Source organism: Colletotrichum fructicola (genome assembly GCF_000319635.2).
Source record: "Colletotrichum fructicola Nara gc5 chromosome Unknown KSG_Nara_v1_contig04, whole genome shotgun sequence".
Lineage (NCBI taxonomy): Eukaryota > Fungi > Ascomycota > Sordariomycetes > Glomerellales > Glomerellaceae > Colletotrichum > Colletotrichum fructicola.
The window spans coordinates 5,532,683-5,557,586 of NW_027094054.1; the positions used below are offsets into that span (position 1 = coordinate 5,532,683).

Here is a 24,904-nt window from a genome sequence, read left to right on the forward strand (position 1 = left end):
ACATATTTGGAGAATGCTATTAAGAGTTGCATAAGAGAAGCTTGGGAAACGTATGCACTGACGCCCTGTGTTATTGAGCACCCAACTTCTACAAAACCCGAAGCATTTAGGTCATCCCAAACGGAACTGTGGGCGAAAACATCAACGGAACCAGTGCCGTTACTCCCCCTTTAAGTGCTTCGTCTTGATGACATACGATTCGATACTAGCCTCCTCGGATTGCTTTGGGAGTCTCTTTCGCTTTGATGAGCGTTCTCCTGAGAGACTGCTCTCAGAATCGATCAACTGCTGTAGGGGCACGGCAACATTTGCAGGGCAACCTTGAGAAATTGCCAAACGCAACTTCTCCAGATCTTCCTCTCTACGGCAACAGTGCAGAATGACTTTCTCCAATACCGAGGCGACAAAAGTGGCTCTCCGTGAATCGGCCGCCAACTTCGCTGTAAGTCCCTTCAGCTCGTTACAGAAAGACGCCAGCACCGTTTCCTCTGGACGTCTTCTCGCAAGGTTTCCAAACGCCGGCTCAAAATTTGGACTCTCCAATCTGTTGATCTCTGGCACACCAAGACTAGCACCTGCTCGCAGGGTCCTGAGGTAGTCTTCGAAACACTCTTCGCCAAGGAACTTGGATAGAGCTATATCCAGGAAATGCGAGAAGACGGTACGTGCCGCAGGACGGTCCAGTAGAGGTTGATTGGGATTGGCGCCGTGGGACAACAATCGACTGAAGGTGGCATTCCTCAAGGAGTCGTTCCATCGCAGGGCAGGGAACATGCACGGTCCCGATAGCATGTTGAAAACCGACATTGTACTCCGCGCAAAAAGCACCCACGGCGAGGGTGCATCAAGCGCGCTTGGAACATCCAACTGTCGAGGTAGCAAGTTGGGATCCTCACCGCCTCCGAGAAGAATGTCGAGGACTTCTGATGAGGGCCCAGGACTCTCACCCCCGTCACGGGACATGGGCATAAGCGCTACAAACAGCGGCGACTCGTCGAATACGTCGAAGAAATCTGGCTGTTCGGCGATCTTCTTTGCCAGATAAGGCGACAGCTCGTGGCGAAGGAGCTCCTCGCGAAACAACAGCCTCGCGTCAAGACGATGAGAGTTGACGCCCCTGACAGTCACATGGCCGAAGCTGACCATTTCCACGATGGCGGCTTCGTACTCATCTAGGAGCTTCTCAACCTGCTGGCACTGGGTAGAACCAGGCTGCTCGGCTTGTTTGAGCGCTTCCGACGCGTAAAACAGGGCTTGGTTCAGATGCGAAATGAGCGGGCCGCTGTTCAACCCCCGTCCCTGCCTGATAACATCTACGACAAGCGAGCTTTTCTGTCTTGTGCCTCTGAGATACCCGAGGTACGCTCCTGCGATGGATGTGAAGCCATTGTAGTCGGACGGCAGCTTGCTGCGGAGATAGTCGCCAACATCTTTTGTCGAGACGAAGTCCTTGACGGTCCTATGAAGGAACTCAAATCGATCATAAACCAGCTTGAGCAGGCCCTTTGTCTTCTGATTGATGTTGCGGACCGTCTGCTCTCTCCGGAGGGCAACGCTCTGGACGGACCCAAGCTGTTCCGAGCTCTGCAACATGGAATGGCGGCCCTGTAATTCTTTTTCCAGCTGGTGGTAGAGATCAATGTGAAGCGGTTCCAGTGCGTGCACCGCGCCCTGTAAGATGCCTGCCATCGTGCGATGATCGGCAGGATCCACACTGTCTAACATGTGTTGAAACAACTGGTCCAAGTCTGACGGTAGTTGGCTGAAGCGTCGAACGAGATATTCAATCATCTCGCCGTTGGACAGGCCCTCTCGAAAGGATCTAGTCACAAAGAACGCCCAGAGAAATACGCCGTCAGCTTGGGCGACGATTCGGTTTACGAGCTCGGCTTTCGCTAGGGTGACGCCACCGGACGCCTCGGCAGTCCATCGTTGGTCAGTCTGCAGCTGGTCGTTGACGAATTTCCGAATATCGTCCCGCGTCAGCTCATGGATATCAAGACTCTCCTGACTATCTTGGCCGAAGCTCCTCTCGAAGACTGGCCACCGACGGCTAGATAGACATATCTTGACGTGGGGAGACTTGGCCATATCAAGGAGGACTTGACAGAGTTCCGCGTGATTGCTGTTATATTCGTCCAGGCCGTCGATGAATAGACACATCCTCAATGGCATCCGCTCCGCGGTTGATAGCGCTCGCAAAGCGACAGCAAGCTCGTCCACCGACCACGGTTCTGCGGCCGCCTGCCATTTTCCAACTTTAGCAGCTGCCCAGCGACTCGGGCAGGCTATGGAGACAGCGTGCGGGTGTCCGCGAAGTAGGTCGTGGAGCAAAGATTGAAGAAGCCCTTGCCAAGATTTCTGAATCGGCGTGCCCGCGATCCAAAAGCAGTGCGTCGCAATAGCCAGTGTGCCGGTTGGGCCCGCCCAGGTCTCCAACAGCTCTTTGGTCCGAGTATGTTTGGAAATGAACTTCATGAACGTGGACTTGCCAGAACCTGGCTTCCCGGAGATCCAGAAAGTGCCACTCCCAGAAAGGAACCAATTTGCTAGCCGAGAATCGAAGGCCCATTGGAAAGTATCTTGGTGCGCCTGGGGTATGGAATCGAGACGGATGGGTCTGCTGGTGTAATTGAGGCTTGAAACAATTGTATCGGCAAGCAATGCATCCTCTGCTTCAGCTAGTCGGACAAGCAGGACTCTGAGTTGTTCGATGTCGGCCTGCGTGTAGGTGGCATCTGGATTCGACAGATGCTTTTGTGCTTGTATTCCTAAGTGTTCTAGGTCTCGTGACATGAGATCGACTTGAGATTCGTGTTCTGGTCTAGCGTAACGGTTCTGGCTTTCGAGCATCGTCAAGGATTGGCTGAGCTGGGAGATCCGAGAGCTAGGCTGTGGCGTTAGAATGAAAAGATGGTATGCTGGAGCGAGACTTTCGTTACGTACCTAAGAACATGGGCGATTTCACGCGTTACATTACTTTTGAGGCGAGCGGACTCCTCGAGCTTTAACCTCAAAATGGCTTCTGTAGCGATGTGTCCAGTTCGTCCTGTCGGCTTGTCGGTCGATCGTGTAAACACATCCTCGATACTTTCAAGGAGGACAATGGCTGCGTCCCGAGAAGAGACAAGATCTCGCAGCGGGAGGGCATCCTCTGACCGTGTGAAACTGGTCGCTAGACGCCCTTGCGTATCTGACAGTGCCAGTCTGAAAGTTTTGAGAGATCTCAGAATGGTGTCGCCGTTGTCATACGGCGCTTGTACTTTAGAGCTCTGTGCAACCGCGAAAGTCGTCTCAATAAACGAATTTGCGTTAAGAATGCACCCCGCAGTTTCGAGTGTCGAAATGGTATCCATGGTTGGCTGCGTAAATCCAGGTCCAAGATGGGCGTCTTCTACCCTGTGTACGGCTTTCGTAGACAACGACCGCAACACCAGATTTGAGAAATTTTTCGGGATAAAAGTCGGGGGCTGTCTGACCTCCTGAATGACGAACCATCTATCGGATGAGCCCTCTACCGTAAGGCCCTCGATAAGCCTGTGCCGCAAGGATTGGATCCCATGCACAGACAATGCAGCTGCCACGTGGAGTGCTTGTCACTTCGGGTACACTAAACTAAGAGCGGCTAAATTGCTCAAAATGTTTCTTGCTTCGTCAGAATCATCGTCAAGCTAATGTTTCTTGATGCATTTTCTTATACGTTGATTGGCTCTACTCCGACCCGGGAGTTCTGGCGTCATGTGGTAGCCGATGGGATGTAGACCTTCGGACTTCCCTTTTTGGGTTGTTTTACGAGCCGTGCGGCAATACGAGCCACCACCCCACAGCAGGACGGAAGGAACCGACGGTTTTGGGACAGGATTCAGACTAATTGCTTGTCCTTAGGTTGTGCATATCTTGAGTTCATCTGACTCGAACGCAATGCATCTGCTAGAATTGTGATCACCATGAGTTGTGGCTTTCCACACCAAGTCATAGAGCGAGACAGGGAAACATCTTGCTTTTCGTTGCCATGCGATAAGCAGATGCAATTAAACATCACCCATTGGTAAACGACTGAGGTAGGAGAATGTTTTCGTTACAATTACTACAGGGGTCATTAAGTCTACTTCGTTGTCTCCTCCTTGATAGACCATTTTGTCTCAATCGTGATAGCTTGCGCATTCCTCGGAAGCCTTTGGGTAGACTCCGTTTCCGAGACATCGGAGTCACCGTCATTCCCTGAACCCCTTCTCATGCCCCCGGTTCCAACCGTTGTCGTGAAGTGAGTGATGTTGCTGCCGTACATGGTCTCGAGTGGTATACCGTTCGTAAGATCCTCCACCAGGTGGTCGTGCTTGCCCGATTGGGTCGAACCGCCGAGTCTCGATACATACTCGTCTGTCTCAAATCGTCTATGTTTCCAGAATGCCCACAATGGCAGAAGCATTGGGAGACTGTTGCACAGGATCGTCAAGTGGGTCTCGAGGACAGTCAAGAATGTTGTAACGGCCAGGTTCCTCATGACCTGCGAAAGGCTGTGGACATCCATCATGATGACGAGTCTCACTACGGACGCGATAATCGCGCTTGGTGATCGTTAGCTCGGTGATCATCGGGAACAAGCATCAATTTCCGAGAGCCAAGGCGAGGGGTACCCACATGAGATTCAACAAAAATACCGCGCTGAGGCCCCATCGTGTCGAGACGCTGACCTTTCGCAGCGTCCAAATCGTGTACAGTGGGACGACCATGATTATGGTGTTGCTGATGCAGTTGAAAAGTCCGGTCGATAGAATGCTAGCCTCGTGGTCGCGGCAGATATCTTTGTTCGTGGCGTGCCATTTTCCGTTCGTAAGGTGGCAGACAAGGAGAGTCTGGAGGACATTTCCAATGCCCCAAAGAATGACAATGACGAAGGTCAATCGAGTCGCAATACGCATAGGTCGACTGGTGAAAACTCGAAGGTAGAAGAAGAGAACGCTGAGCTTCGTTGTCAGGCTGACGACGCCGAAGATGGTTTCGAAGGGAAGGAAAAGCTGGGCAATCTGCTGTTAGTAGACTATTCTAATAAGGGAAGCCCTTAGTACTGTCGGTATGGAACAGTCACTTACCGAGTCTACAAAAGTCCAGTTGTCACCAATTTCCGACAACTGGTAGCCAAGACCTGCGGCAGTCCCTGAGAGAGAGTTAAGACGAATATTCATTGAAATGCGCGCTATGTCGTGAGACTTACAAAGTCCTTGTAGCACTAACATGACAATGCCCTGGGGCACGGCCAACAGAGTGAAGTAATCATCCCAACCAAGTTTTGAGCCGGCCAAAACACGGGAGACAACTCGAAGGGCAACTACCAACAACGTAACAAACACCAATACCGAATTTGCGATCAAATACACCTTAGCTTCTGGTAACATAGCCATGTTGGTGTAGGGAATCATCCTGCGACCGTGGTCGTTGAAGTTTGCATGTCTGAGAACGTGCCTCTGACTTGGCGGAGAATCCAAGTGGGAAGGGAAAAGAGAGGAAAAGAATCTTCCGAGATGGGGAGAGAGGGGACAACCGCATGTTAAAGTCGAGATGTCTTGGACAACAACCGGGGTAGGGTTGCATTCAGTTTCACGCGAGTGAAACCACGCCCACATTCCTCTCGAACAGGTAATGACTCGCACTGGGGCAGAGCGACCCCCTGATCTCGCCTACCCCGGGCTGTTCAATCGAACAACTGACGATTCTGACTCGGACTACAGATCCACGTGGGTTCAGAGCGAGGAGGAACACAACTTACAGTTCATCAAAGGCGGCAAGACCGAAAAGCAAATGCGAAGATTTTATGTTTCTTTTCAACTTTCAATCTTTACAGAGATTTTTTGCACTGGTGCACTGGTACTTTTTCATGGCCAAACATCGTCAATCTTGGCTTCAACTGCATGCTAAATATAAGTGCGGAATGATAGGTTTTCACACTGCAACCACGGCGGAAATGTACGCTTAAGGTAAACATCGCCAAACGACCCATGTCCCGCTTGAGCCTTCGGTACTGGGGCTGTTAAGGCACACCCAACCTTAACAGAACAAGATCCTCAGTGGCAACCTACCAAAAGCTTGAATGCAAGGGTTGAGCGGGTTTTTAGTTGGTTGGCGTGGGCGACCCTCTACTGTAATTTACAGACCCCTGCAACACACGACAGTTCCCTCAGCTGACATTGGAAGGTGCTGTCACCTTCTGAAGCGAGGATGGCAAGGGTGTTAATCAGAGTAACAAGAGAACTGACATTTTACTGAATCGCCCCCGGCTTTAGACCAGCCTGTCTCGAATCGTGACTGGCTCGCATGTTGTCATGACGGAACTTATCGCTTCAATCCCCACAAACCGATTAGACGACTCGATAAACGTAGTACCCGGGTTTCTCCCCAACCCTCAGATACTCGTCCTGGTTGAGGGGATCAAAAGCGCCAAATGTCCCATGCAAGGATAAGGGATACAATACAGTTGGCGCCATGTAGACATACCCAATCCTGCGATACTCTCCATCGTACAAGCCCCTCTCAAGCACGAGGGCGTGGGTCCTATCCGCTTTTAGCTTACTGTCCCGCGTGAACTGGTGGTGCTCAATGACGGCCAGGTAGACGACAGAGTCTCCCATCGAACAATAAATGGGGAACGTGTCGTCCAAGGTAGGCTTGGTGACAAGGTCCACGTCCGCAATCACATCAGCTATCTCTTTGTCCTTGGCGTCCTCTCTTTCGGGCAGCGACAATGTGCTCAACTGGTACTTCGATATGCCGCCAGGAAAGAACTCCGAAATCCCTGAGGCATACATGTAGGCCCCTGGAACGTCGATCATCTGTGATGAGAGCTTGGCTCTGATTAAAGGGCCGTGAAGAACCAAGTGCCCGTCCACCACCGAGCCGAACCTCGACGAAGTGGTTTCCACTTTGGCATCTTCAACGCTGGCTACCAAACCGAATGTTCGGAGACCGTCGGACGAAGACTGCACGTTCACCGATCCTAGTGAGAATTTGTGGGTGTGGTAGTGAATCGGCTCCATGGATGCCCATGACCACGATGGTGCACGGTAGCCTTGTGGAGGAGATGATCGTCGGCCCTCTCGCGCGGTCCAAAGAAGATCTTCAAGGAGTGTATGCCTCCATAACCCGGCAAGGTAAGCATCTTCCCGCAAGCCTGATAGTCGTTGATAGACAGATGTCACTCCTCCAATGGCAATAAGCCTGTCCGAGTCGAACGTAAATTGCCGCGTCATGTAGTCTTCAACCAGACTCCACCAAACACGTCTTGAAGGCGATGCCTCCGAGTTCGGCCGCACGGAATACAGCTCAGATGGGGAAACGGACTGCAAAAGGCTGGACATGCGCAAGACATCGAACTCGTGGCCCTTGCAGGTTTCGTTGAAAACATATCCTTTAGCGTCGGAGATGGAGAACCACCACAACTGATCGTCGGCACAGTGAATGACCTTCGGCGACAGGATTCGCTCTTGGTACACCCAACCGCGAGTGAATATCGTTCGGAGGAGAACGCGACGGCTGAACGACGTGTTGTCGATGATTCTGAATGGCTTTTGGAGCATTGGGGTGTCCTCAAATCCAGTCCAGGTGGGCTTGATGTACGTAGGATATCGCAGCATCGAGTCGGGCATCGTACCCGTTGACGAGTCATCTGCGGCAGTCGCGGAAATTGTCACCTTGGCACCAAGGTACACGGACGCCATGCGGGCTGCCTCGGCCTCCCAGTCCTCTTTGGAATCTTGAATGATGCATAGAGAGTCGATCCAGATATGATGGATGCCTAACGACGCAGCAAGCTTGATGGCATCCTGAAAGGTCCTTGGAAGAGTGGTCAGGGGCACTCCGCCAACTAGTTCCTTCAGGTTCTCATGGCGCAGCATAAGAGGGTGCTTCCCTCCCCAGCAATGACTCAACGCAGCATATTCAGTGGTGGCGTTCATATTATCCGTTCCCAGCCTCACCATTTCCGACTCTTCGCTCGCATTTGCCGGCAGAAAATGAATGAGTCTCGTTGGGAGGGTGGAGGTCAGACCAATCGATGGGAGTGGTGTTTCCACGTGCAGCCAGTCTTTGATGCGTACCAGTGAATCCTGACGAGAAAGCTCCGGCAACCAACTATTAGTGTCTCCGGGAATTGACATATCTGCCTCATTCAATCAGTCTTCAATAAGCCCAGATCATGCGTCAAAACTAAAGTCTCAGTGACGACTTACCCAGAACTTCAAAGTTGTTGAGTTCTCGAATGCCCCGATGAGTATAGATGCCATCTTTGACGCTTTGGACATACAGGAAGCACAACTTGAAAGCGCCCCAAGGGAACAAATGTTCTTGCGGAACAACCATTGGAATCGCCCAGTTGTGGTCCTCGTAATCGTCGCTGAGATCCCTCGGCTGATCGTAGATCATGGCACAGAGTGAGCACCCATGTCGTGCCTCGGCAAGCTTTTGGATAGAATGATGGAGATGCAGTGGCGGTCTTTGCTGTGACGCTAGGGGTACGTCGAGTTTAAGCCTCCAGTGATGTCTTTCAGTGGGGAACAGTAATTGGCTGTGCGGGATCTGATCGGAGTGATGCTTGAGATATTCCCCAACGGTGATGTAGCTGCCACTGAAGATTTCAAGGCATGACGAGCACAAAGTTGATTCCGCCATGTTGGAAGGGCTCAGGTTAGCAACCATGTGAGATGCAAGTGACGGATGAGATTTTCAAGATGGGTGTCTCAAAGCTTGGATTTCGTCTGATCACGACGTAGAACGGTGTCTACTTGTGACATTCAACGGCCCGAAGTCGAGTTCAAACATGACGGAGTAAAAGGCCGTGTGATATTCAATTGCCACGTCACTTGCATTTGTAGTCTAGCTGAACTAGGGCCCCCGTAACCAGAGCCAATGAGATAAGGCCAAGGTTACAGGCATGGAATCCTTCGTGCTGGTACCAAAGTTCCCAGAACTACCTTCTTACATGATGGAATCCGGACAGGGCTCCTGCTGAAAACTAGGACTTTCTTTCAAATGATCGAAACACAAACCTCCCACACGCCACTTGCCGCCTAATAACATGCGTGCCCAGGACTCCCCTCGACTAACACGGCGCAAATCTTTGGTTGCAAGTAATATAGGGAGTCAATCCCTGAAACTGTTTCGGGACGCTTAGTAGGCGTAAAACAATACGTTCTCATCCTCTGACTGCCGGATTTTCTTGTTCTCATGCTTCAGCCAGAATCGCATCGCCCATGCCCCAGCAGCTGTTGCGACGCTCAAAGCCGCGCTTGTTGACATCGCCATAACGTACCGAGGGTCGTCAGACTTGGGCCACTGCGTTTGTCGTTAGTATGCTGAATGTGCACTTGAGAACAATGACTTACCATGTAAGGAGTCCAGATGAAAGAGCTGACAGCAATACAATTGACTATGGCCAGGGATGAAGCCTTCTTCTCTTTCGTTTGAGAGCACGTTGCTGACACCCAGCCAAGAATGATACTATTGACGGCGTAGGTACTGCAGCAGGTTTTAGCCAGGATGGTCATCTTTAGGGGTCTGTTGGAAGGCATACCCAATAGAGAAAACACACATTGCGAATATTGATAACCCGCCATTAGTGAATGGCAGGGGCGAAACGTCTGTTAGTACAAGACTTACAATACCGAGCACCTGTGTTAAGCGTGGCGCAACCTAGAACAAAGCCAAAGACTGCAATCGCCTTTGTGATGGTAATGTGCCTGGGATCCTGATGTCAGAACCCTCGATGTTGACTCACAAACAGCAGCTAAATCTTCCTACTTACCAGGTTCTCTCATTGAATCTCCCAGATGACCATGACCAGGCGATGGAAATGATGCCGGCAATCAGATACGGCGGGCATGTGAGAATGAGTTTGACTGTTTCGCTAAAACCAAGCGTTTCCACTGCAGTGGGAAAGAAGTTCTTGAACCCGTTCGCTCCGAGATGAAAGTGCTGCATAGCCGTAAACAGCCAGACTCTTGGGTCCTTCGCCGCCTCGATGAGACCACTCCAGGTGGTTGTCTGTCCGGTATTGCCCACGGTGTCTCGTAAGATCCTTTCGTTCGCCAGTATTCTCTCCTCTGGAGTTAGCCATCGGGTCGTCAAGGGCTCGTCGGGAAGGATGAAGAATGCGATGATGGCGATGATCAGGGTAACAACTCCCTGCATGATAAAACGCCATCGCCATCCCGAGATCCCAGCCTTTAGATCGTTAGCAAGACGACATTCAGTTGTTTGGGGCAACGAAAGCTTACCATTCCATGCATCTGAAAGATTCCAAGTGCAATGAGGCCAGCAAAAGCAGTAGCCAGGATATTGCCCGTATACAGGATCGATATCCTGGTTGCTAGTTCCTTGCGGGTATAGAAAGTCGCTAGCACATACAGAGCGCCGGGATATTATGGACCTTCGGTGATGCCCAGAAAGAATCTTGTAAGAAGAAGCCCAGTGTAATCCTTGCTCACAGCTGTAAGGCCGCTGATGACGGCCCATACTGCCATGCAGGAGCCCATCCACCAGCTCGGGCGCACTCGAGCAACGACCATATTGGCTGGAATACCCACGATGACATATCCCGCGAAAAGAATTGCCACGCAGGTTTGGTATTGTGTCGGGGTGAGATTGAGATCCTCTTCGAGAGTGTTGAGTCTTGCGAGCGCGATGGCATTTCGATCCTAGTTGGTGTGAATAATTGCTAGAGTCTCAGTGGCATCGACCGTCTACTCACAAGGTAATTAAGCCAATACTAAGATGGGCTTAGCTTCCAATACCGAAGACAAATGTGCGCTGGTGGGACAATACTTACCATCAACCATAATCTGTCGATTTAGTCAGACAATGACTCCATTCCGAAGTTGTGTGAGCGTAGGGAACCACTCACATTGGCATGATCCACCAATCAAGCTTCCGAACGAGAGCAATCTCGCGAGGATCTGACTTTTCGTGGGCTCCAGAGTAATCACGAATGTTTGGGTCAACTTTCAGAGTGCTTTCGACCTCTTCAAGAACGCCGGGAAGCCCGTCATTCTTTTCGAGACTTTTCCGATGCATGGCTGTTGAAATTGAAGATCGACTGGGCTGCAGCTTGAGATAGAGGGGTTCGAGATAGTACGACAAAAACCCCATGCTAGAAATCGATTAGGGCATCATCTCGCGCTCTATATATGCGCTCTTTACACTTCCTTCGAGGCCAAGAAGCCACCAAGGACTCTAATCGCATCGAAGCTTAGCCCATTCCTCCCCGCACTGCCAAGTTGGCTTGCCAAGCTTTCCAAGAAATGGCGCTCTTGGTCTTCATCCTTATTCGCGACCACAATGACGAGCTGATGTTTTGTACGGCTGTTAGTGGTGTAAAAGGTGTCACCCTTGCCGTCAATTCGGTGAATGTCGAGCCAGGTCGTTGAGAATGTAGGCGAAGAGGGGTAAATCCTTGACAAGACCAGGTCATCCGGCCAACGATGCCAAGGCTGGGAGGGATACCAATCATTCGCCATCGTAGCCGGTACTTAGAGTTGGGAGCAACGACTGAATAACGAAATTGCGCTTTCTCAAGAGCTTTTTGGCAACGCGTCAATCTTGGGGGTGCTGGCTCACTCTGAGAACACCGGGACGGAACCAATGGACCCATATTTCCGGCATCCGGCCTTAGCATAGACCGGGCTGCATCCCCCGCATGTCTTGTAGGAGACAGGGTGCCTTCCACGGCTGAGTCTCTTTTACCGACTTTGCGGGGATAGAATCGCAAACAGACGGGTGTGTTTGTAAGCCAGATCTTGCGGAGGGCGGGAATATGACGGTCGATAAGGATGACATGGCTCATGGGCTGCCGGACAAGGGTTCTTATCTGCGATGGACGTCCGAATCACCTGGAGAAGAATAGCTAATCTGTGGGGTTAACGTGCTCCAATTTCCAACGAGCCAACAGGAATGACCCCATGCTAATCTTGTCCCCATGTATCGGGATATTCATGGACAGTTGGAGGCCCTCTTCTCTCCTATCTCTGCCCATCGGCTGGAAATCTTCCTGTATCGATTTTTTCTGCAATTCACAGAGTTTGAAACAAACTTGTTTGTTCTGTCAAGCTTAACTTCTGACTGCAGTAATGTTCGGTCAAACTTTCACAGGCAATTCGTCGGCTGCGAGGTCCGGATTTCACCCAGACAGCCCTGTGAGCCCACACGCGGCCCCGCTCGTTGGAGGACCTCCGCCGCCCCGTAAATCGCGAGTCGCTCTCGCTTGCAAGCGTTGTAAGAGGAGAAAACAACGGGTACGTGAACCGGTTTTGCTCATGGGGTCACTTGGACTGATGAGGTCTTGAATAGTGCGATGGAGGCCATCCCAGCTGTAAGTCATGCGACAAGGCCAATGTGTTATGTGTGTATGAGAAGACACTCAGGCCGCATTATCCCGGAGGAAAGTCGTTGTACATCAGTGCTTTGGAAGAGCGCATCGCGTTTCTTGAGGCGCGCATGCCAGACTTCGCCGAGGATCACTTCACTACAGCGACATCATCAACCGAGGCACCCCGGGAGAACAAGTTTGAGCGACGAGAGTCTCAAGACTCCTTCTCGGAAGAAGAGCCGTCATCTCTTGTCGATGGTGTCGCGTACCTATCGCTCTGTGCCTCTGGCACAACTGACACTGCGCCAGAGCCGTTCTACCTTGGCTCAAGCTCTGGGGCCACGATCGCCAGAATGATCCAGTCCTCCGTATTCCATGGAGCCGGGGGAAGAGCGATCAATGAAGCCATGGCTGCGGTTCAGCCTGGAGTCCTTCGGCCACCGCTGCCGACAGGTTCCCCATCTTCACATTCCGACGAGCCAATGTCTGAGTTCCCCCATTCGGGTCAGGCGAAAATGCTCTTTGACGCGTTCTTCGACCGGCTTCACACCCGCTGGCCTATTTTAGACAGAAAGATGTTTACTATACTGTTCGACAATCAAGACCATCAGGGAGCTCTGCCGATACAACAAAGAAGCATCATGCACCTCATCTATGCGATCTCGGCCAGATTTCTGCAGTTGATGAAGAAGCCCTGTGACGTTGATCCCGAAGTGAGTTTACCTTCCATGAGCTTAGCTAGACAAGGTGTTAACCAGTTCAGCGTCATCTCCTAGAAGCCATCGAGCCAATGGATTTCATCTTGGAGCAGCATAACCTGGCAACTGTCCAATTCTTGCTTTTGCTCGCCGTCCATGGCCAGCGAAGCCCTTTCGGTGCCGGCTGTTGGTCGCAGGTTCGATACGCTGTGACGCTATGCATAGAACTGGGCCTACACAGGAAGCAAGCAGGCACGTCCTCACACAGTCAGCGCGACGTTGAGATAAGAAGACGGGCATTCTGGGCTTGCTACTGCTTGGATAGAATGACGAGCGTGGTGTTGGGTCGAACATTTGCCATTGATGACAGAGACATCAACGTGGAGGTGAGGCAAGCTTTTGTTTCACTCGGGGATTCCCTACTTACGACTCTTGCAGATGCCTAGCGCCGATGATGCGTTTTGGGACCTCACGGCCTTGGGCAGCCCGCCAGCACCTCCTGAACCAGCTTGGTCAAACATGAAGCCGTTCATTCACATCATCAAACTCCGTCGAATACAGTCGAGAATTCACAGACGCGTGTACCGAGTCGACAAAGATGTCTTTGCGGGATTACCAGATGAGAGGGCCAAACTTGACTTGAAAATGACGGAGATTCGGGATGAGCTAGACGAATGGGCGAAAACGATCCCACATCCGCCGAAAGACTCCAAGTCTATCACGTGGATGTATGACCCAGAAAGCGCGTATCACGACTCAAGAGACTTCTTCAATCTGTCAGTCGGAGCTTAGTCCAAGCCCCCGAGATATGACTGAGCTGACACTGTGTAGACAATACCATAAGTCCATACTGTCGCTCTTTACCGTTCTACTACCCGCTTTGAACACATCGGACCCGAGATTCGTGACCTGCGCACGATCGGCAGCCTGCGTTTGCACAACATACAAGCGCCTCAATCAGCAGAAGACTCTGAGTTACACGATGATGGCGCTGCACTCATTATTCATCGCGGGACTCACGCTAGTGTACTGCCTGTGGAGAGACCGCTCTCTCTTCTCATACGACGCGCTGGAAGCTACTCGTGCATGTTCCCAGTCGCTCACAATCTTTGGCGAGAAGTGGCCCGGGGCAGTCAAGTATCGCGACATATTTGATGCTCTCTCCGGAAGTCTGTTCAAGACCATTGTCAACCCAAGTTCCGCCTCGGTTTCGGGGTTGAAGCCGCTCAAGGTGGATCTCGAAGCCGAACCTGGGGTCTCACCGACGAGTCCTGCTGTGTCCCCCAAGACGCAACACGAAGGTAAGCCGATTATGAGCCATGCTATTTCCGATGCAGTCAAAGAGGCGTTCATGGAAGTGGATGAAGAAGCACCGGGCGGTTGGCAAGGGTGGAGGATGTTCAATGAGATGGTGCACGACGACGCAATACCTGAGTATATGGAAATGATAAGACATGAGGAGGTTGTACCCGGGGATGGAGGCAACGGAAAGGCACTGGAGTACGACTCAGTATTTATCCCGGAGGCACTTCAGATAGGAACAGTGGACTCGGAATGGGACTTCGGAGGTCTGGAGGGACACTATTAACGATGGTTACCATGTTCTTGCTTGCTATGGTCATGCGTTGGTATCAGATTCGTTACTTAAGCGCTCTCTGTCTTTACATTCAATCCAACTCCTCGGAAGCCATCTATGCCAATTGTCCCTTCTTGTAAGGATACTTCGCCTTGAAAGCCTCTGCAATCTCCGTCCTCGTCGCAACCCAAACACCTTCCTTCTGGGCAATGTAATCCACAAAGTCGCGCAACGCCGCAAATCGACCAGGCCGTCCAATGATGCGGCAATGCAACCCAATCGTCATCATCTTCGGCTGACCCTCCTGACCCTCCTCGTACAGCACATCAAAGGCATTCTTCAAGTGCGTGTAGAAACCATTCGGGTCGCGGAATCCCGACCCGGTGATGTGGAACTTGAAGTCGTTGCAGTCATAGCTGTACGGCACCATCAAGCACCCCTTCGGATCCTCCTTCTCCCGCTCCAGGGGCAAGTCCGTCCAGTACGGCACATCGTCCGCGTACGTATCACTCGCCCACACCAGCTCCTCGCCCATCTCCTCATACACCTGCGCAATCAACGTCCGCGAGTGCGGCGACGGCCGCCCGTAGTACCACCCCTTCGGCGCGTACCCGGTCAGGCTCTTCAGCGAAGTGATGCCCTTGCGGATGTACTCCTTCTCCTTCTCGATCGGGAAGTCGTGGTAGTCGACCCAGCGGTACGCGTGCGAGGCGACGTCGTGGCCCTCCTCGACGCAGCGCTTCGCGACCTCGGGCTGCTCCTCGACGGCCTGCGCGACGGCGTAGAGCGTGAACTTCATCTTGCGCGAGTTGAAGAGCCGGAAGAGGCGCCAGAAGCCCGCGCGCGAGCCGTACTCGTACTCGGACTCGACGTTGTAGTTGCGCTCGTTGACGCGGGGCCCGCCCATGGGGTTCTCGCGCAGGTTGGTCTCGGAGACGCCGTCGCCCAGGAGGACGGATCTCTCGCCGCCCTGAGAGGTTGTCAGCATGTGTCAGAGCAGGGGAGTTGAGGGCGGACGGACCTCTTCATAGTTGATCACGAACGAGACGGCGATTTTGGCGTCGTTGGGCCAGGGACAGGCCAGGCCCTTCTCGCCGTACCCCTTGAAGTCGCGGTCGAACCCGTAGTCGGGATGCGCGTGGTAGGCTTCAGGCATGTTGGTTCTCAGCTTAAGGTTGTCTGATTTGTTGTAAGATGAATGAAGATGTCCTGAAACAGGGTCCAAGTGGTGATGTCAATGGAAAAAGAGTAAACAATCATTCACCTCACTCCGCAACGTCTGTGTGCATCCGTTCTGCAGCGTACAAATACCTGGCAACGTCACTTCCATCGGCATGTCTCACCCGCGTGCTCATCTGTGCCTATCGCCGTCGCACCGCGCACTATCAGCCGTGATGCGCGTCCGGCACGATTGCCCCTCCACATCGTACCCCGCCACAGCCCTCGTTATCGGTGTGACTGAGTGTGCAGCTCGTTATCGCGATGCGCGTCGCGGTCGAGGGTCTTGGGGGTTGCATCATTGCAGGGGTCGGGCAGCTGCTGGAGGTGCATCGGCTCAAACGAACCGTTGGAGCTCGGGGGATTATGCCCCATGGAGGGAATGCTGATAAGGCGGAGGGCCGATGGTGGGGTTCGGCGTGGGCGCCGATGGATGTTCTGTTTTAGCTTATGTAAAAGATAACGAGCTGCGAGCTTGAAAGATGCAGGTTGATGTAATGCCCAGGAATATTGGACATGGGCGGATGTCGATGGGCGGATTTGGCGGCGGGGATGTGGGTTGCGGGAGATGGGAGCAGCTGAGCTGACTTCCGGGGCGGAAGTGAGTAATTGTCGGCCCGCTCCGCAAGGAAAGTCAACTGTCAAACAACCTTTAAAGATGTTACGTTGGCGCGCGTGGCGTGGTATTGATTAGAACTCTGCTTTACGATCATGTGTAGTTTCTCCTGTAGTTGAATGCTATATGCTTCGACCGATGTTGATGCAATACCCAATGCTGTATGCAGCCCGCACATCTCTGTGCAACTGAAAGGAGACCTCTGTCATGCACCGGTTCTCTTCTCATCCGCCTTTTCGTTCACCTGAGCCATCGCCGGCTCGTTTTGATCTTCCAAAGCCTCCGCCGCTGGCGCAGGCTTCTTCGCTTTCAAGCCCGTGTTCCCAACACCCAGCGTCAGCGCCAAGCTGAGGCCTGAGCAAATCACGTAGTAGATGAAGATGTAATGCAACCCTTTCATGTACGCCTTCAATATCACCGTCTTCTCGTCCTCCGAGAATCCCTTTTGGTCGAGCGTGTACGTCGACGACGTGAGTTCCGCGATAATCGCATCCGAAACAAAGTCGCGACCGCGTAGGTCTCTCCTCAGTGTATTCGACAGAATGACACCCGAAATTACGAGGCCGAAAGCGCCGCCTATGGTGCGGATGAAGTTCCGCAAGCCGGTGGTCACGGCTCGGTCCTCGCTTCGTGAGTTGGCGTACATTCCCACCAGCGTCGGTTGCAGAGTCAAACCGATGCCCGAGCCGACGATGATGAGGATGCCGATGAGTTCTCCCAGCCCTGTGTCGCGGTCGAACATGATTGTCAAGCCGTTGCCGACGGTCCAAAGGAAGAAGCCGACGAGGATGCAGGGCATGTAACGGCCGATGCGGAGCATGTACTGGCCCGAGAGGATCGAAAGAATCGAGGTCGAGATGATGACCGGTAGGATCAGTGCGCCGGCCACGAGAGGGGTGTACTTCAGTATCGACTGGAAGTAGATCGGGAAGTAGAATAGGTTGCCAAAGTACGCCTGGCCCATGAGGAATGTTTGGCCGTACAGGAAGCTGCATTTCGAGTCTTTGAACAAGCGGAGAGGCATGATCGGCAGCTTTGCGAGTTTCCATTCAAACAGCACGAAGAGAACTCCCAGAACAGCGCCGATAGTGACAGAAGCTATGACGAAGGGCGACGACCATGGGTAAGTCACACCGCCGCCGGACAGCGGGATGAGTAACAGCAAGACCGAAGCCATGTTGAGCGCGATGCCGCCGTAGTCGATCTTCTTCACTTTCTCGCCGTAGTTACCGGGTTGATGCTTCAGAGGCAGACAGAAGAGTATCGTCAGAGCTGCCGGTGCACTGATGATCGGAACCATCCAGAATACCCACCGCCATGTCGACTCCTGAACGACGGCACCGCCAACAAAGGGGCCGACTCCGTTGGCGAGCGCCAAGACGGCCCCGAGAACACCTGCCAGCCATCAGCATCCCATCCCTCTTATCGCGAGATTTCCAGACTAACCTTGGTATTTCCCCCGATTCTCCAGCGTCGTGATATCGCTCACGATAATCATGACAATACTATTGATCCCGCCCCCACCAATACCCGCAATCGCCCTGAACGCAAACAGCTGCTCCTTCGTTTTCGAAAATCCGCAAAGAATGTCGCCCACAGCCATGAAGACCAAACAGATCATGAGCAAATTCTTCCTCCCGAAGATGTCAGACAGCCGTCCGTTGATGAGCTGAAACGCAGTAGACGCAATGAGAAACGAGGTCCCGATCCACGACGTCGCCGTCCCGGTGTCGAGGTCGCCCGCGATCGCCGGCACCGCCGTCGAGACGCTGGTCTGGTCGATGAACGAGACGAACAGGCAGACCGACAGCGCCGAGAACGCCAGCAGCATGCGCTTCCGCGACATGGTGTTCCTCTGCCCGCCGACGCTCTCCACATCGCTGTCGTCCTTGGCCGGCGGCGGCGTCCGCGAAGGCGCATTGGCCTCGTCGCTGCTCGAACCGGCTCCCCTGCCCTCTGGCAGGACGCTTTTGACGCCCGTCGTGGGCGCGTCGTCCTTCATCTTGACATGCCGTGAACCTCCCAAAATTCCGTGAAAAGAGAAACGGAAGAATGCCAAGCATCAAGAACCGACGGAAAAAGGATCCCCAAACACGGTGCTCCAGATTTTCGGTGCCGAATCGCCGGGTCTCGACTCCCGCAAACCGCCGCCGCCCAATTGCTTACACAGAGTCCATTGCGTCAAACCTGCCAATGGGGGAGAACCCGTTGCAACAGGGTGGGAAAATGGCAGTGAGAGAGCGGTGCCCGAAGCGAGGCGGTCCACTAAAAGGATATGTCGGCATGAAGCCCGATGCGGATTCGCCAGCCCCCTTCGCCGATCGCCTGGCCGGGTTTCTTTGTCGGCATCTTTTGAGCCGATACGCGTCCGTGGAGGCAGTGGACGTCAAGTTTCAGCGGAGTTGGACGATGGGCGTTGGGGGCTGTTCCGGGTATTGCACGGGTGTAAGGGTGTAGGAATATGTAAGGCTGGCTTGCTGAAGCCCGAAAATTGGTCTTCATGATGAAAGGTTGGTGAGTGCGGAGATAAACTCTTCAGAAGCAGAGACGGGGTGGTGATGGAATGGAGGCGGGGGAATGAGTGACGGCGGCATCCATCGGCACGAGTGGTGTGGCGGGCTGCGCCCTACGGCGTAGCGCTGGCCGATGAGTGCTTCGATGGCGACATGGGAATCATGGCTTTGTAATACACTCATTCGCGGTTTTTCAATATCAATTGTATATCTGGTTGTTAGTTTATCTGAGTCCAGCAGACGACAAGCGCAACCATGTCGAAATTGTTCAAGCCGTTGAAAGTCGGGGGTATCGAGCTGGGTAGCCGGCTAGCGTTGGCGCCGTTGACGCGGTACCGCGCAGACGATGAATGGACTCCAACGCCCATGATGAAGGGTGAGCGTGAATGCCCTCAATTCACAAGCACACAACTGACATACCTTCAGAGTACTACGAACAGAGGGCCTGCGTGCCCGGCACACTGCTCATCTCAGAGGGAACCCTAATATCCTACCGCACCGCCGGCCGCTGGAACGTACCCGGCATCTGGAATGACGCCCACATCGCCGCCTGGAAAGAAGTCACGGATGCCGTCCACGCAAAGGGCTCGTTCATCTACTGCCAGCTGTGGCATCTTGGTCGCGGCGGTAGGGTCGACGTTCTCCAGCAGCTCGGCTTGAATCTGGAGTCATCGAGCGCCGTCCCCATCAACCAAGACAGTCCAACGCCGGTGGAATTGACTGAGGATGATATATCGCAAATCATCCAAGACTATGCACAGGCCGCGCGGAACGCTATCCAGGCTGGGTTCGATGGCGTGGAGATCCATGGTGCAAATGGCTACCTTCCAGACCAGTTCCTTCAGGATACATGCAATAAGCGCAACGACGCTTGGGGCGGAAGTATCGAGAAGCGGGCTCGCTTTCACTTGGAGGTGACCAAAGCCGTGACCGAAGCTGTCGGAGCGGATAGGACGGCTGTCAGACTGAGTCCGTACAGTGACTTCCAGGGGATGCTCATGGACGATCCAGACCCGACGTTCAAGTACGTAACCGAGCAGCTGAAGCCGCTGGGCCTGGCATATCTGCATCTCATCGAGGCGAGAATCAGCGGCAACGATGATACAGACACTGGTGGACAGCGGACTGTCAAGTGGCTCGTAGAATCGTGGAATAACGCGAGTCCCGTATTACTCGCTGGAGGATTGAACGCGGAGACAGCGAGTAAGGCCGTCGAGGAGATATACAAGGACTACGACGTCGCCATCGTCTTTGGTCGATTCTTCATATCGAATCCGGACCTCGTCTTCCGGATCAAGGAGGGTATCAACCTGGAGAAATATGAGCGGACGTATTTCTACACCCCGAAGCTACCAACAGGGTACATTGACTACCCCTTCTCCCCTCAATTCCAGGCTACTTTGAAGGCTTGACAAAGGTGACGGAGGAGGTGTGGAAACGCAGTGTCATTAGCTATGCAATAGAGCACCAAAAGGGTATCTTGCAACGCGGCCCTCAGCGGGCATCTTCATCAACCGCAATAAGCATCGTCTCACGTTTCCAGCGTAAACATCGAGCTCCCAGATGCGCATTTCCGATGTCAAGTAGAACAGCACAGACATGAATTTTCAAAAACTCCTTGCTCATGCAAAATAAATCAGTCGCATCGGCATGTGCTCCATCGTGAGGTCAGGTTTCCTCGTTCACTGTGTCTAGGCGACGACGACGGATCCGCGTGCCAGAATATCGCAAGAGGCTTCTGGTGGACTTGTTATGCTTCAGGTCCAGCTTCTCAGTCGTCTCTTCATCATCTCGTGCTGAACGTAGTTCGAAGGCGCTCGCCACTCGTCGTATCTTGTCCTTGAGTACGCGCAGAGAGCTCCTCTTCTGTAGAGTGCCTCGTGGTAAAGGACCTTCGGAAAGATTCACCGTCTGGGTTGATTGGCTGCGGCTATGGCCTCGCCGCTGCGGACCATCGTTTTCGAAGGCGTCCGGCTTCGTAGATAGGGCAGCGACGGATGCTGCCCTACGGACTGACTTGTTTGGACTTATCAGACTCAAGGTTGACCTAGATTGTGACGCACTGGATGGCGTCCCAGAGCCCAACGTAGTGACTGAGGTATGTTGGGATATGGAAAGCAAGTCGTGTTGGCTCTTCGGGCGCTCGCTAAAATCCTCGCGAGGGGGCACTGAATCTTGTCGAGGATCTGGCTATGGGGCTGGGGCTAGAGACATCTCTTGCCCTGACTGCCGCCAGCGTTCGTGGAACATGAGCTGTAGCGCCCATCCTCGGAGGCGCTTCGCGATGCTGGGGAAAACTCCATCTTGCATTCGACGAGTATCTGGACTCGCAAGATGGGACAGCGTGCTCGTCGTCATCGTCCTCGATTTCCACTGCAGCAGGTATTTCTTCCACTTCATATGGCCTCCCTGGTCGTCGTCTCGATCGCAGTCGCATGAGATAATCTTCTGAGCTGACTTTGCCAAAGGACATCTCCTCTGCTGCCCGTTCAGCCCGGCGTCGCGCCTGCCGATTAAGGTGCGCGGTCTGCTGTGGTGTCATTGGCATCTTGATAATCGGGTCTCGGGTCTCGTTCAGTGGTGGTGGTTGATGTTAAAGTACTACGATTGGGTATTTGGACGGAGAGACCGGGTGTCTCGGCGAATATAGTGGGATTGCGATTCGGCGGGAAGGGTTCGCTCGTAGGTTGCTTTCGCACGATGACCAACTGCTGGGTATCTCTATATAGATGTTGGTCTCTAGGTCATTTTATCGTGTTCGAACCGAGGCTAGTCGTTGAATTTGTTGTCGTTGCCGGGCGTGGCGCAATGTCTCACTTCGAGCTGGGTGGTCGCAGGAATGCACGATGGACCTGGAAAGGAATGCAACCGTCGTCAAAACAGCCGATCCGTATCTGGTCGTGGAGTTCGAGCAAGCTTTTTCTTTGAGATTGCAGTCGGCGAGGTTCTTCGGATCGTAGGAACAGTCGACGGTAATCTCGGTCGCGGGGATGATCCCTCAGAAAATCAGCCGGCGGCTCAATCCAGGGCACAGCCACACTCGTTTGCCATGTTGATATGCCGGATCAGAGGAGATGCCTGCTGGCTATTCGAATCGCGGAGTCTGGGCACGTTCGCCCCGGGCGTTTTTGGAAGTCGATGGGCGGGCGCGAGAAAATGAGGTTCCAAGATTGTTGACGATGGTTACCAGGTTGTCAATGCGACGGGAGGCAGGTGCGTTCGGATGAAGTGGGTCATGGGGCCTATCTGCATACTATCTTATATGCATAGATGTCGAATCTGATATACGCAATACTGCATATCTGCATATTCTCCTCTCCAGCAACACAGTCTTTTGAATTTACTGATATTTAATAGCTGTTCAAAGAATGAATTAATGGAATGAATCCCATCAACTCTTCTACCAGAACCGTTGTGGGTGTCTGCGGTCTATCAAGTCTTCGTGAAAGCCTGGAAAGATTCCAAAAATCACCAAGGTGCATGGCTATCTAGGTACCATGGTGACTCAAAAGAAAAACTGTAAATATGATATGAAGTCAGAATATGAAGCATCGTCCAGTTATAGTAGTTATAAAGCAATATTTTCTCAATCCGGCTGCTCAACATCGACTTGGAACATCGCCCGTCGTCCTGGCCAGGCACCTGGTAGCTTACTCGAGATGCCCAATCCAAAGCCTGAGGTCTGGCGTTGGGGACTGTCACACCCTGCGGCCGGGAAACTTTATGGAGGAACTTGGGGACCTGAGTGTCGGATAATCCTGAAAGAACCCAACCGTCCTAGTACATGGGGGTTGCGGTTTACCCATCTTTGCGACGATCTCATAATCGAAATTATCGACGATCTTGGTGCTGACCGCATCCGTCGGAGGCACAGTAACATGGCCGCCTACGACGACGATGCCTGGACATATCAGAGGGCCCTCGTCAACCTGTCTCAGACCTGCTCCCGGCTTCGCTCCCTGGTCGGCCCATACGCATGGCACACCCTTCATCTGAGTCATGACCGTTATGGCTGTGAAAAGACTCCCGGTGCTAGAGTGTGGCGCGGGAAGTTGACGGATATGTTCGAGTATGTCTTGGCTTCCGATTGGACAATGGTTGACGGGAAAAAAGGTCAGTCGCATCTAAATGTGTGTTAACAAAACTTTACTAACATATAGATCCTCAGGAACGAAGAAGGGAGTCAAGGGACACACCAGAAATACGGATAGCATCCTTTCAAGGAGCACACCATTCTACTCTTTTGGCGCTCTCGGTTTTATTAGACATATTGAGCTTGATCTCTCAGGAGTTCCCGCCCCCCAAAACCCCAAGTGGCTTCTTCGGATCCTTCGATACCCTGCCCTCGAGTACCTCGAAGTCACTGTGGACTGCTCCCATCGGCAGACGCAGGATCAAGCCTATGGCAAGGAGAAGGAGGTCTTGTATCAACATGGCTTGGAATTTCCGGTACCAGCCATGAAAAAGCTGAGTTTTGTTTTTCGCCCAAAGCTCAAAGCCGGCCACCATATTGGCAGCTACGTCCTGGGGGACATGCATATCCAGGTGGCTCTGATGGATCACTGCCCACGGCTGCAAGAGCTTTGCGTACATGGTGCAGGCGGGGTCGAGATCAAGTCTCGGCACCTCGGAAGAATCACAACCATGCGACTCGTCAATTGCCGGCTCAGTTTTGCGGACTTGAGATATCTTTTGACTCAGGGAGAGATTCTTGAGACCTTCATCTTTACACGAGGAATCGTTCGCGAGGACCGCATTATGAGCGAGCAACAGAGTACCCATTATTCATCGACCGAGCAGTTCACACCGTGTCAAGCTGTATTGCTCTTGTGGCCACACAGAAACACCCTGAAGCATCTCGAGCTGAAACCGTTTTCTAATTGGGAGAGACACAGCCAAGCAAGAAACGAGTGGCCACTCATGCGTGAAGAGAAAGTGGACTTACTGGTCCAAAGCCCAGTCATCAAAACGCTTCGCCACTTTACCAACCTCAAAACTCTTCACTTGTGCCAAGACGCCATTCTTGGTCCATGCCCCTGGGGCATCAATCGCGGCAGGAATGCCGGCACGGTCATCAACATCCTGAATGACGACCCGCAAGGCGAGAGGCTGGTCGAGGTACTGCCATCTTGGCTTGAAGATCTCCGTATCACTGGGGTAAGCCAAGCTCTGGCACCGAGTTTGCTTCGCTTTGCGAGAGATGCAGACTGCTATCCTCGCCTGCGCAAGGTCTATCTGCATGGAGAGAATCCCCACGCCGAGCTGCTCAGGCACATGACTGGAACGAAATATCTAGCGAACGAAAGGTACCTGTCTCCAGCTTGGCAAGACGTGGAACGAGATGTTCTTGTGTCACTTGGCCGTGTGTTTAAACAATGGGGTGTTGAGTTTGAGTTCGAAGCCATGGGAAGTGTGGAAGGGTCATGAAAGAAATGCATTGTGGTACACCGAGTTGACCGGGAGCGACCGAGAGATCCTCGGTATGTTCGGTGAGGCAAAGTGGGCGCCCGTCGACCGACCCATGCTCAGGATGACCGACGCTAACAAAGTGCTGACAGATCCCCCCATACCGAGGCACGATTGGCGGGACCGGGATTGAATCTGATACAGCCCATGAGCCGGCCGATCGGCCGAACTGCATCGTCGACCGGACCGCATTGGGAGCGTCGACCGTCGGTGAACCAAGAAAAGGAAAAATTCTAGCAACGTACCTCGGCTTCGAGACACGGAGCCCCAAAGGAATGGGGGCGTCCAATCGGACACGTCAACAGCTCCGTCTCTTTCTCTCAAACAGCACTCGCATTCGTTATTGCAAATCACTCAATTGGCTGCTCTACGGGCATCTCTAGTGCCTTCTGCTCCCCAGTTTATGTGAATAGAGTACAGTACCTATATACACCGACAACATCGGGAGGCTTCCTTGTTAGGTTA

General features: G+C 52.9%; 8 protein-coding genes across 8 annotated transcripts; 2 read left to right on the plus strand and 6 right to left on the minus strand.

Annotated features, from left to right (window-relative positions):
* Positions 1 to 159: 159 nt before the first annotated feature.
* On the minus strand, positions 160 to 3,356 carry CGGC5_v008403 (uncharacterized protein; the record flags this gene model as incomplete). The annotated part of the gene is made up of 2 exons (XM_032026948.1): positions 160 to 2,887; positions 2,947 to 3,356. 2 exons carry the CDS (start codon positions 3,354 to 3,356, stop codon positions 160 to 162), a joined length of 3,138 nt encoding a protein of 1,045 aa, XP_031891898.1.
* Positions 3,357 to 4,105: 749 nt separating this feature from the next.
* CGGC5_v008404 (uncharacterized protein) lies at positions 4,106 to 5,402 on the minus strand (the record flags this gene model as incomplete). The annotated part of the gene is made up of 4 exons (XM_032026959.1): positions 4,106 to 4,568; positions 4,642 to 5,018; positions 5,094 to 5,158; positions 5,216 to 5,402. 4 exons carry the CDS (start codon positions 5,400 to 5,402, stop codon positions 4,106 to 4,108), a joined length of 1,092 nt encoding a protein of 363 aa, XP_031891929.1.
* Positions 5,403 to 6,356: 954 nt separating this feature from the next.
* On the minus strand, positions 6,357 to 8,415 carry CGGC5_v008405 (uncharacterized protein; the record flags this gene model as incomplete). Its single annotated transcript, XM_032026970.1, has 2 exons — positions 6,357 to 8,152; positions 8,223 to 8,415. 2 exons carry the CDS (start codon positions 8,413 to 8,415, stop codon positions 6,357 to 6,359), a joined length of 1,989 nt encoding a protein of 662 aa, XP_031891930.1.
* Positions 8,416 to 9,159: 744 nt separating this feature from the next.
* Positions 9,160 to 11,061, minus strand: CGGC5_v008406 (putative transporter; the record flags this gene model as incomplete). The annotated part of the gene is made up of 10 exons (XM_066152010.1): positions 9,160 to 9,324; positions 9,375 to 9,507; positions 9,563 to 9,629; positions 9,682 to 9,728; positions 9,794 to 10,212; positions 10,266 to 10,357; positions 10,418 to 10,685; positions 10,739 to 10,756; positions 10,817 to 10,829; positions 10,892 to 11,061. 10 exons carry the CDS (start codon positions 11,059 to 11,061, stop codon positions 9,160 to 9,162), a joined length of 1,392 nt encoding a protein of 463 aa, XP_066008736.1.
* Positions 11,062 to 12,480: 1,419 nt separating this feature from the next.
* Positions 12,481 to 14,638, plus strand: uaY-10 (Positive regulator of purine utilization; the record flags this gene model as incomplete). The annotated part of the gene is made up of 4 exons (XM_032027006.2): positions 12,481 to 13,065; positions 13,116 to 13,436; positions 13,489 to 13,826; positions 13,882 to 14,638. 4 exons carry the CDS (start codon positions 12,481 to 12,483, stop codon positions 14,636 to 14,638), a joined length of 2,001 nt encoding a protein of 666 aa, XP_031891659.2.
* Positions 14,639 to 14,741: 103 nt separating this feature from the next.
* Positions 14,742 to 15,782, minus strand: cda1-1 (Chitin deacetylase 1; the record flags this gene model as incomplete). The annotated part of the gene is made up of 2 exons (XM_032027017.1): positions 14,742 to 15,596; positions 15,648 to 15,782. The coding sequence occupies 2 exons, from the start codon at positions 15,780 to 15,782 to the stop codon at positions 14,742 to 14,744; spliced, it is 990 nt and encodes a 329-aa protein (XP_031891658.1).
* Positions 15,783 to 16,665: 883 nt separating this feature from the next.
* Positions 16,666 to 18,462, minus strand: dotC-8 (Efflux pump dotC; the record flags this gene model as incomplete). The annotated part of the gene is made up of 2 exons (XM_032027040.1): positions 16,666 to 17,855; positions 17,907 to 18,462. The coding sequence occupies 2 exons, from the start codon at positions 18,460 to 18,462 to the stop codon at positions 16,666 to 16,668; spliced, it is 1,746 nt and encodes a 581-aa protein (XP_031891657.1).
* Positions 18,463 to 19,228: 766 nt separating this feature from the next.
* Positions 19,229 to 20,385, plus strand: fgaOx3-2 (Chanoclavine-I aldehyde reductase fgaOx3; the record flags this gene model as incomplete). Its single annotated transcript, XM_032027051.1, has 2 exons — positions 19,229 to 19,349; positions 19,400 to 20,385. 2 exons carry the CDS (start codon positions 19,229 to 19,231, stop codon positions 20,383 to 20,385), a joined length of 1,107 nt encoding a protein of 368 aa, XP_031891656.1.
* Positions 20,386 to 24,904: the final 4,519 nt, after the last annotated feature.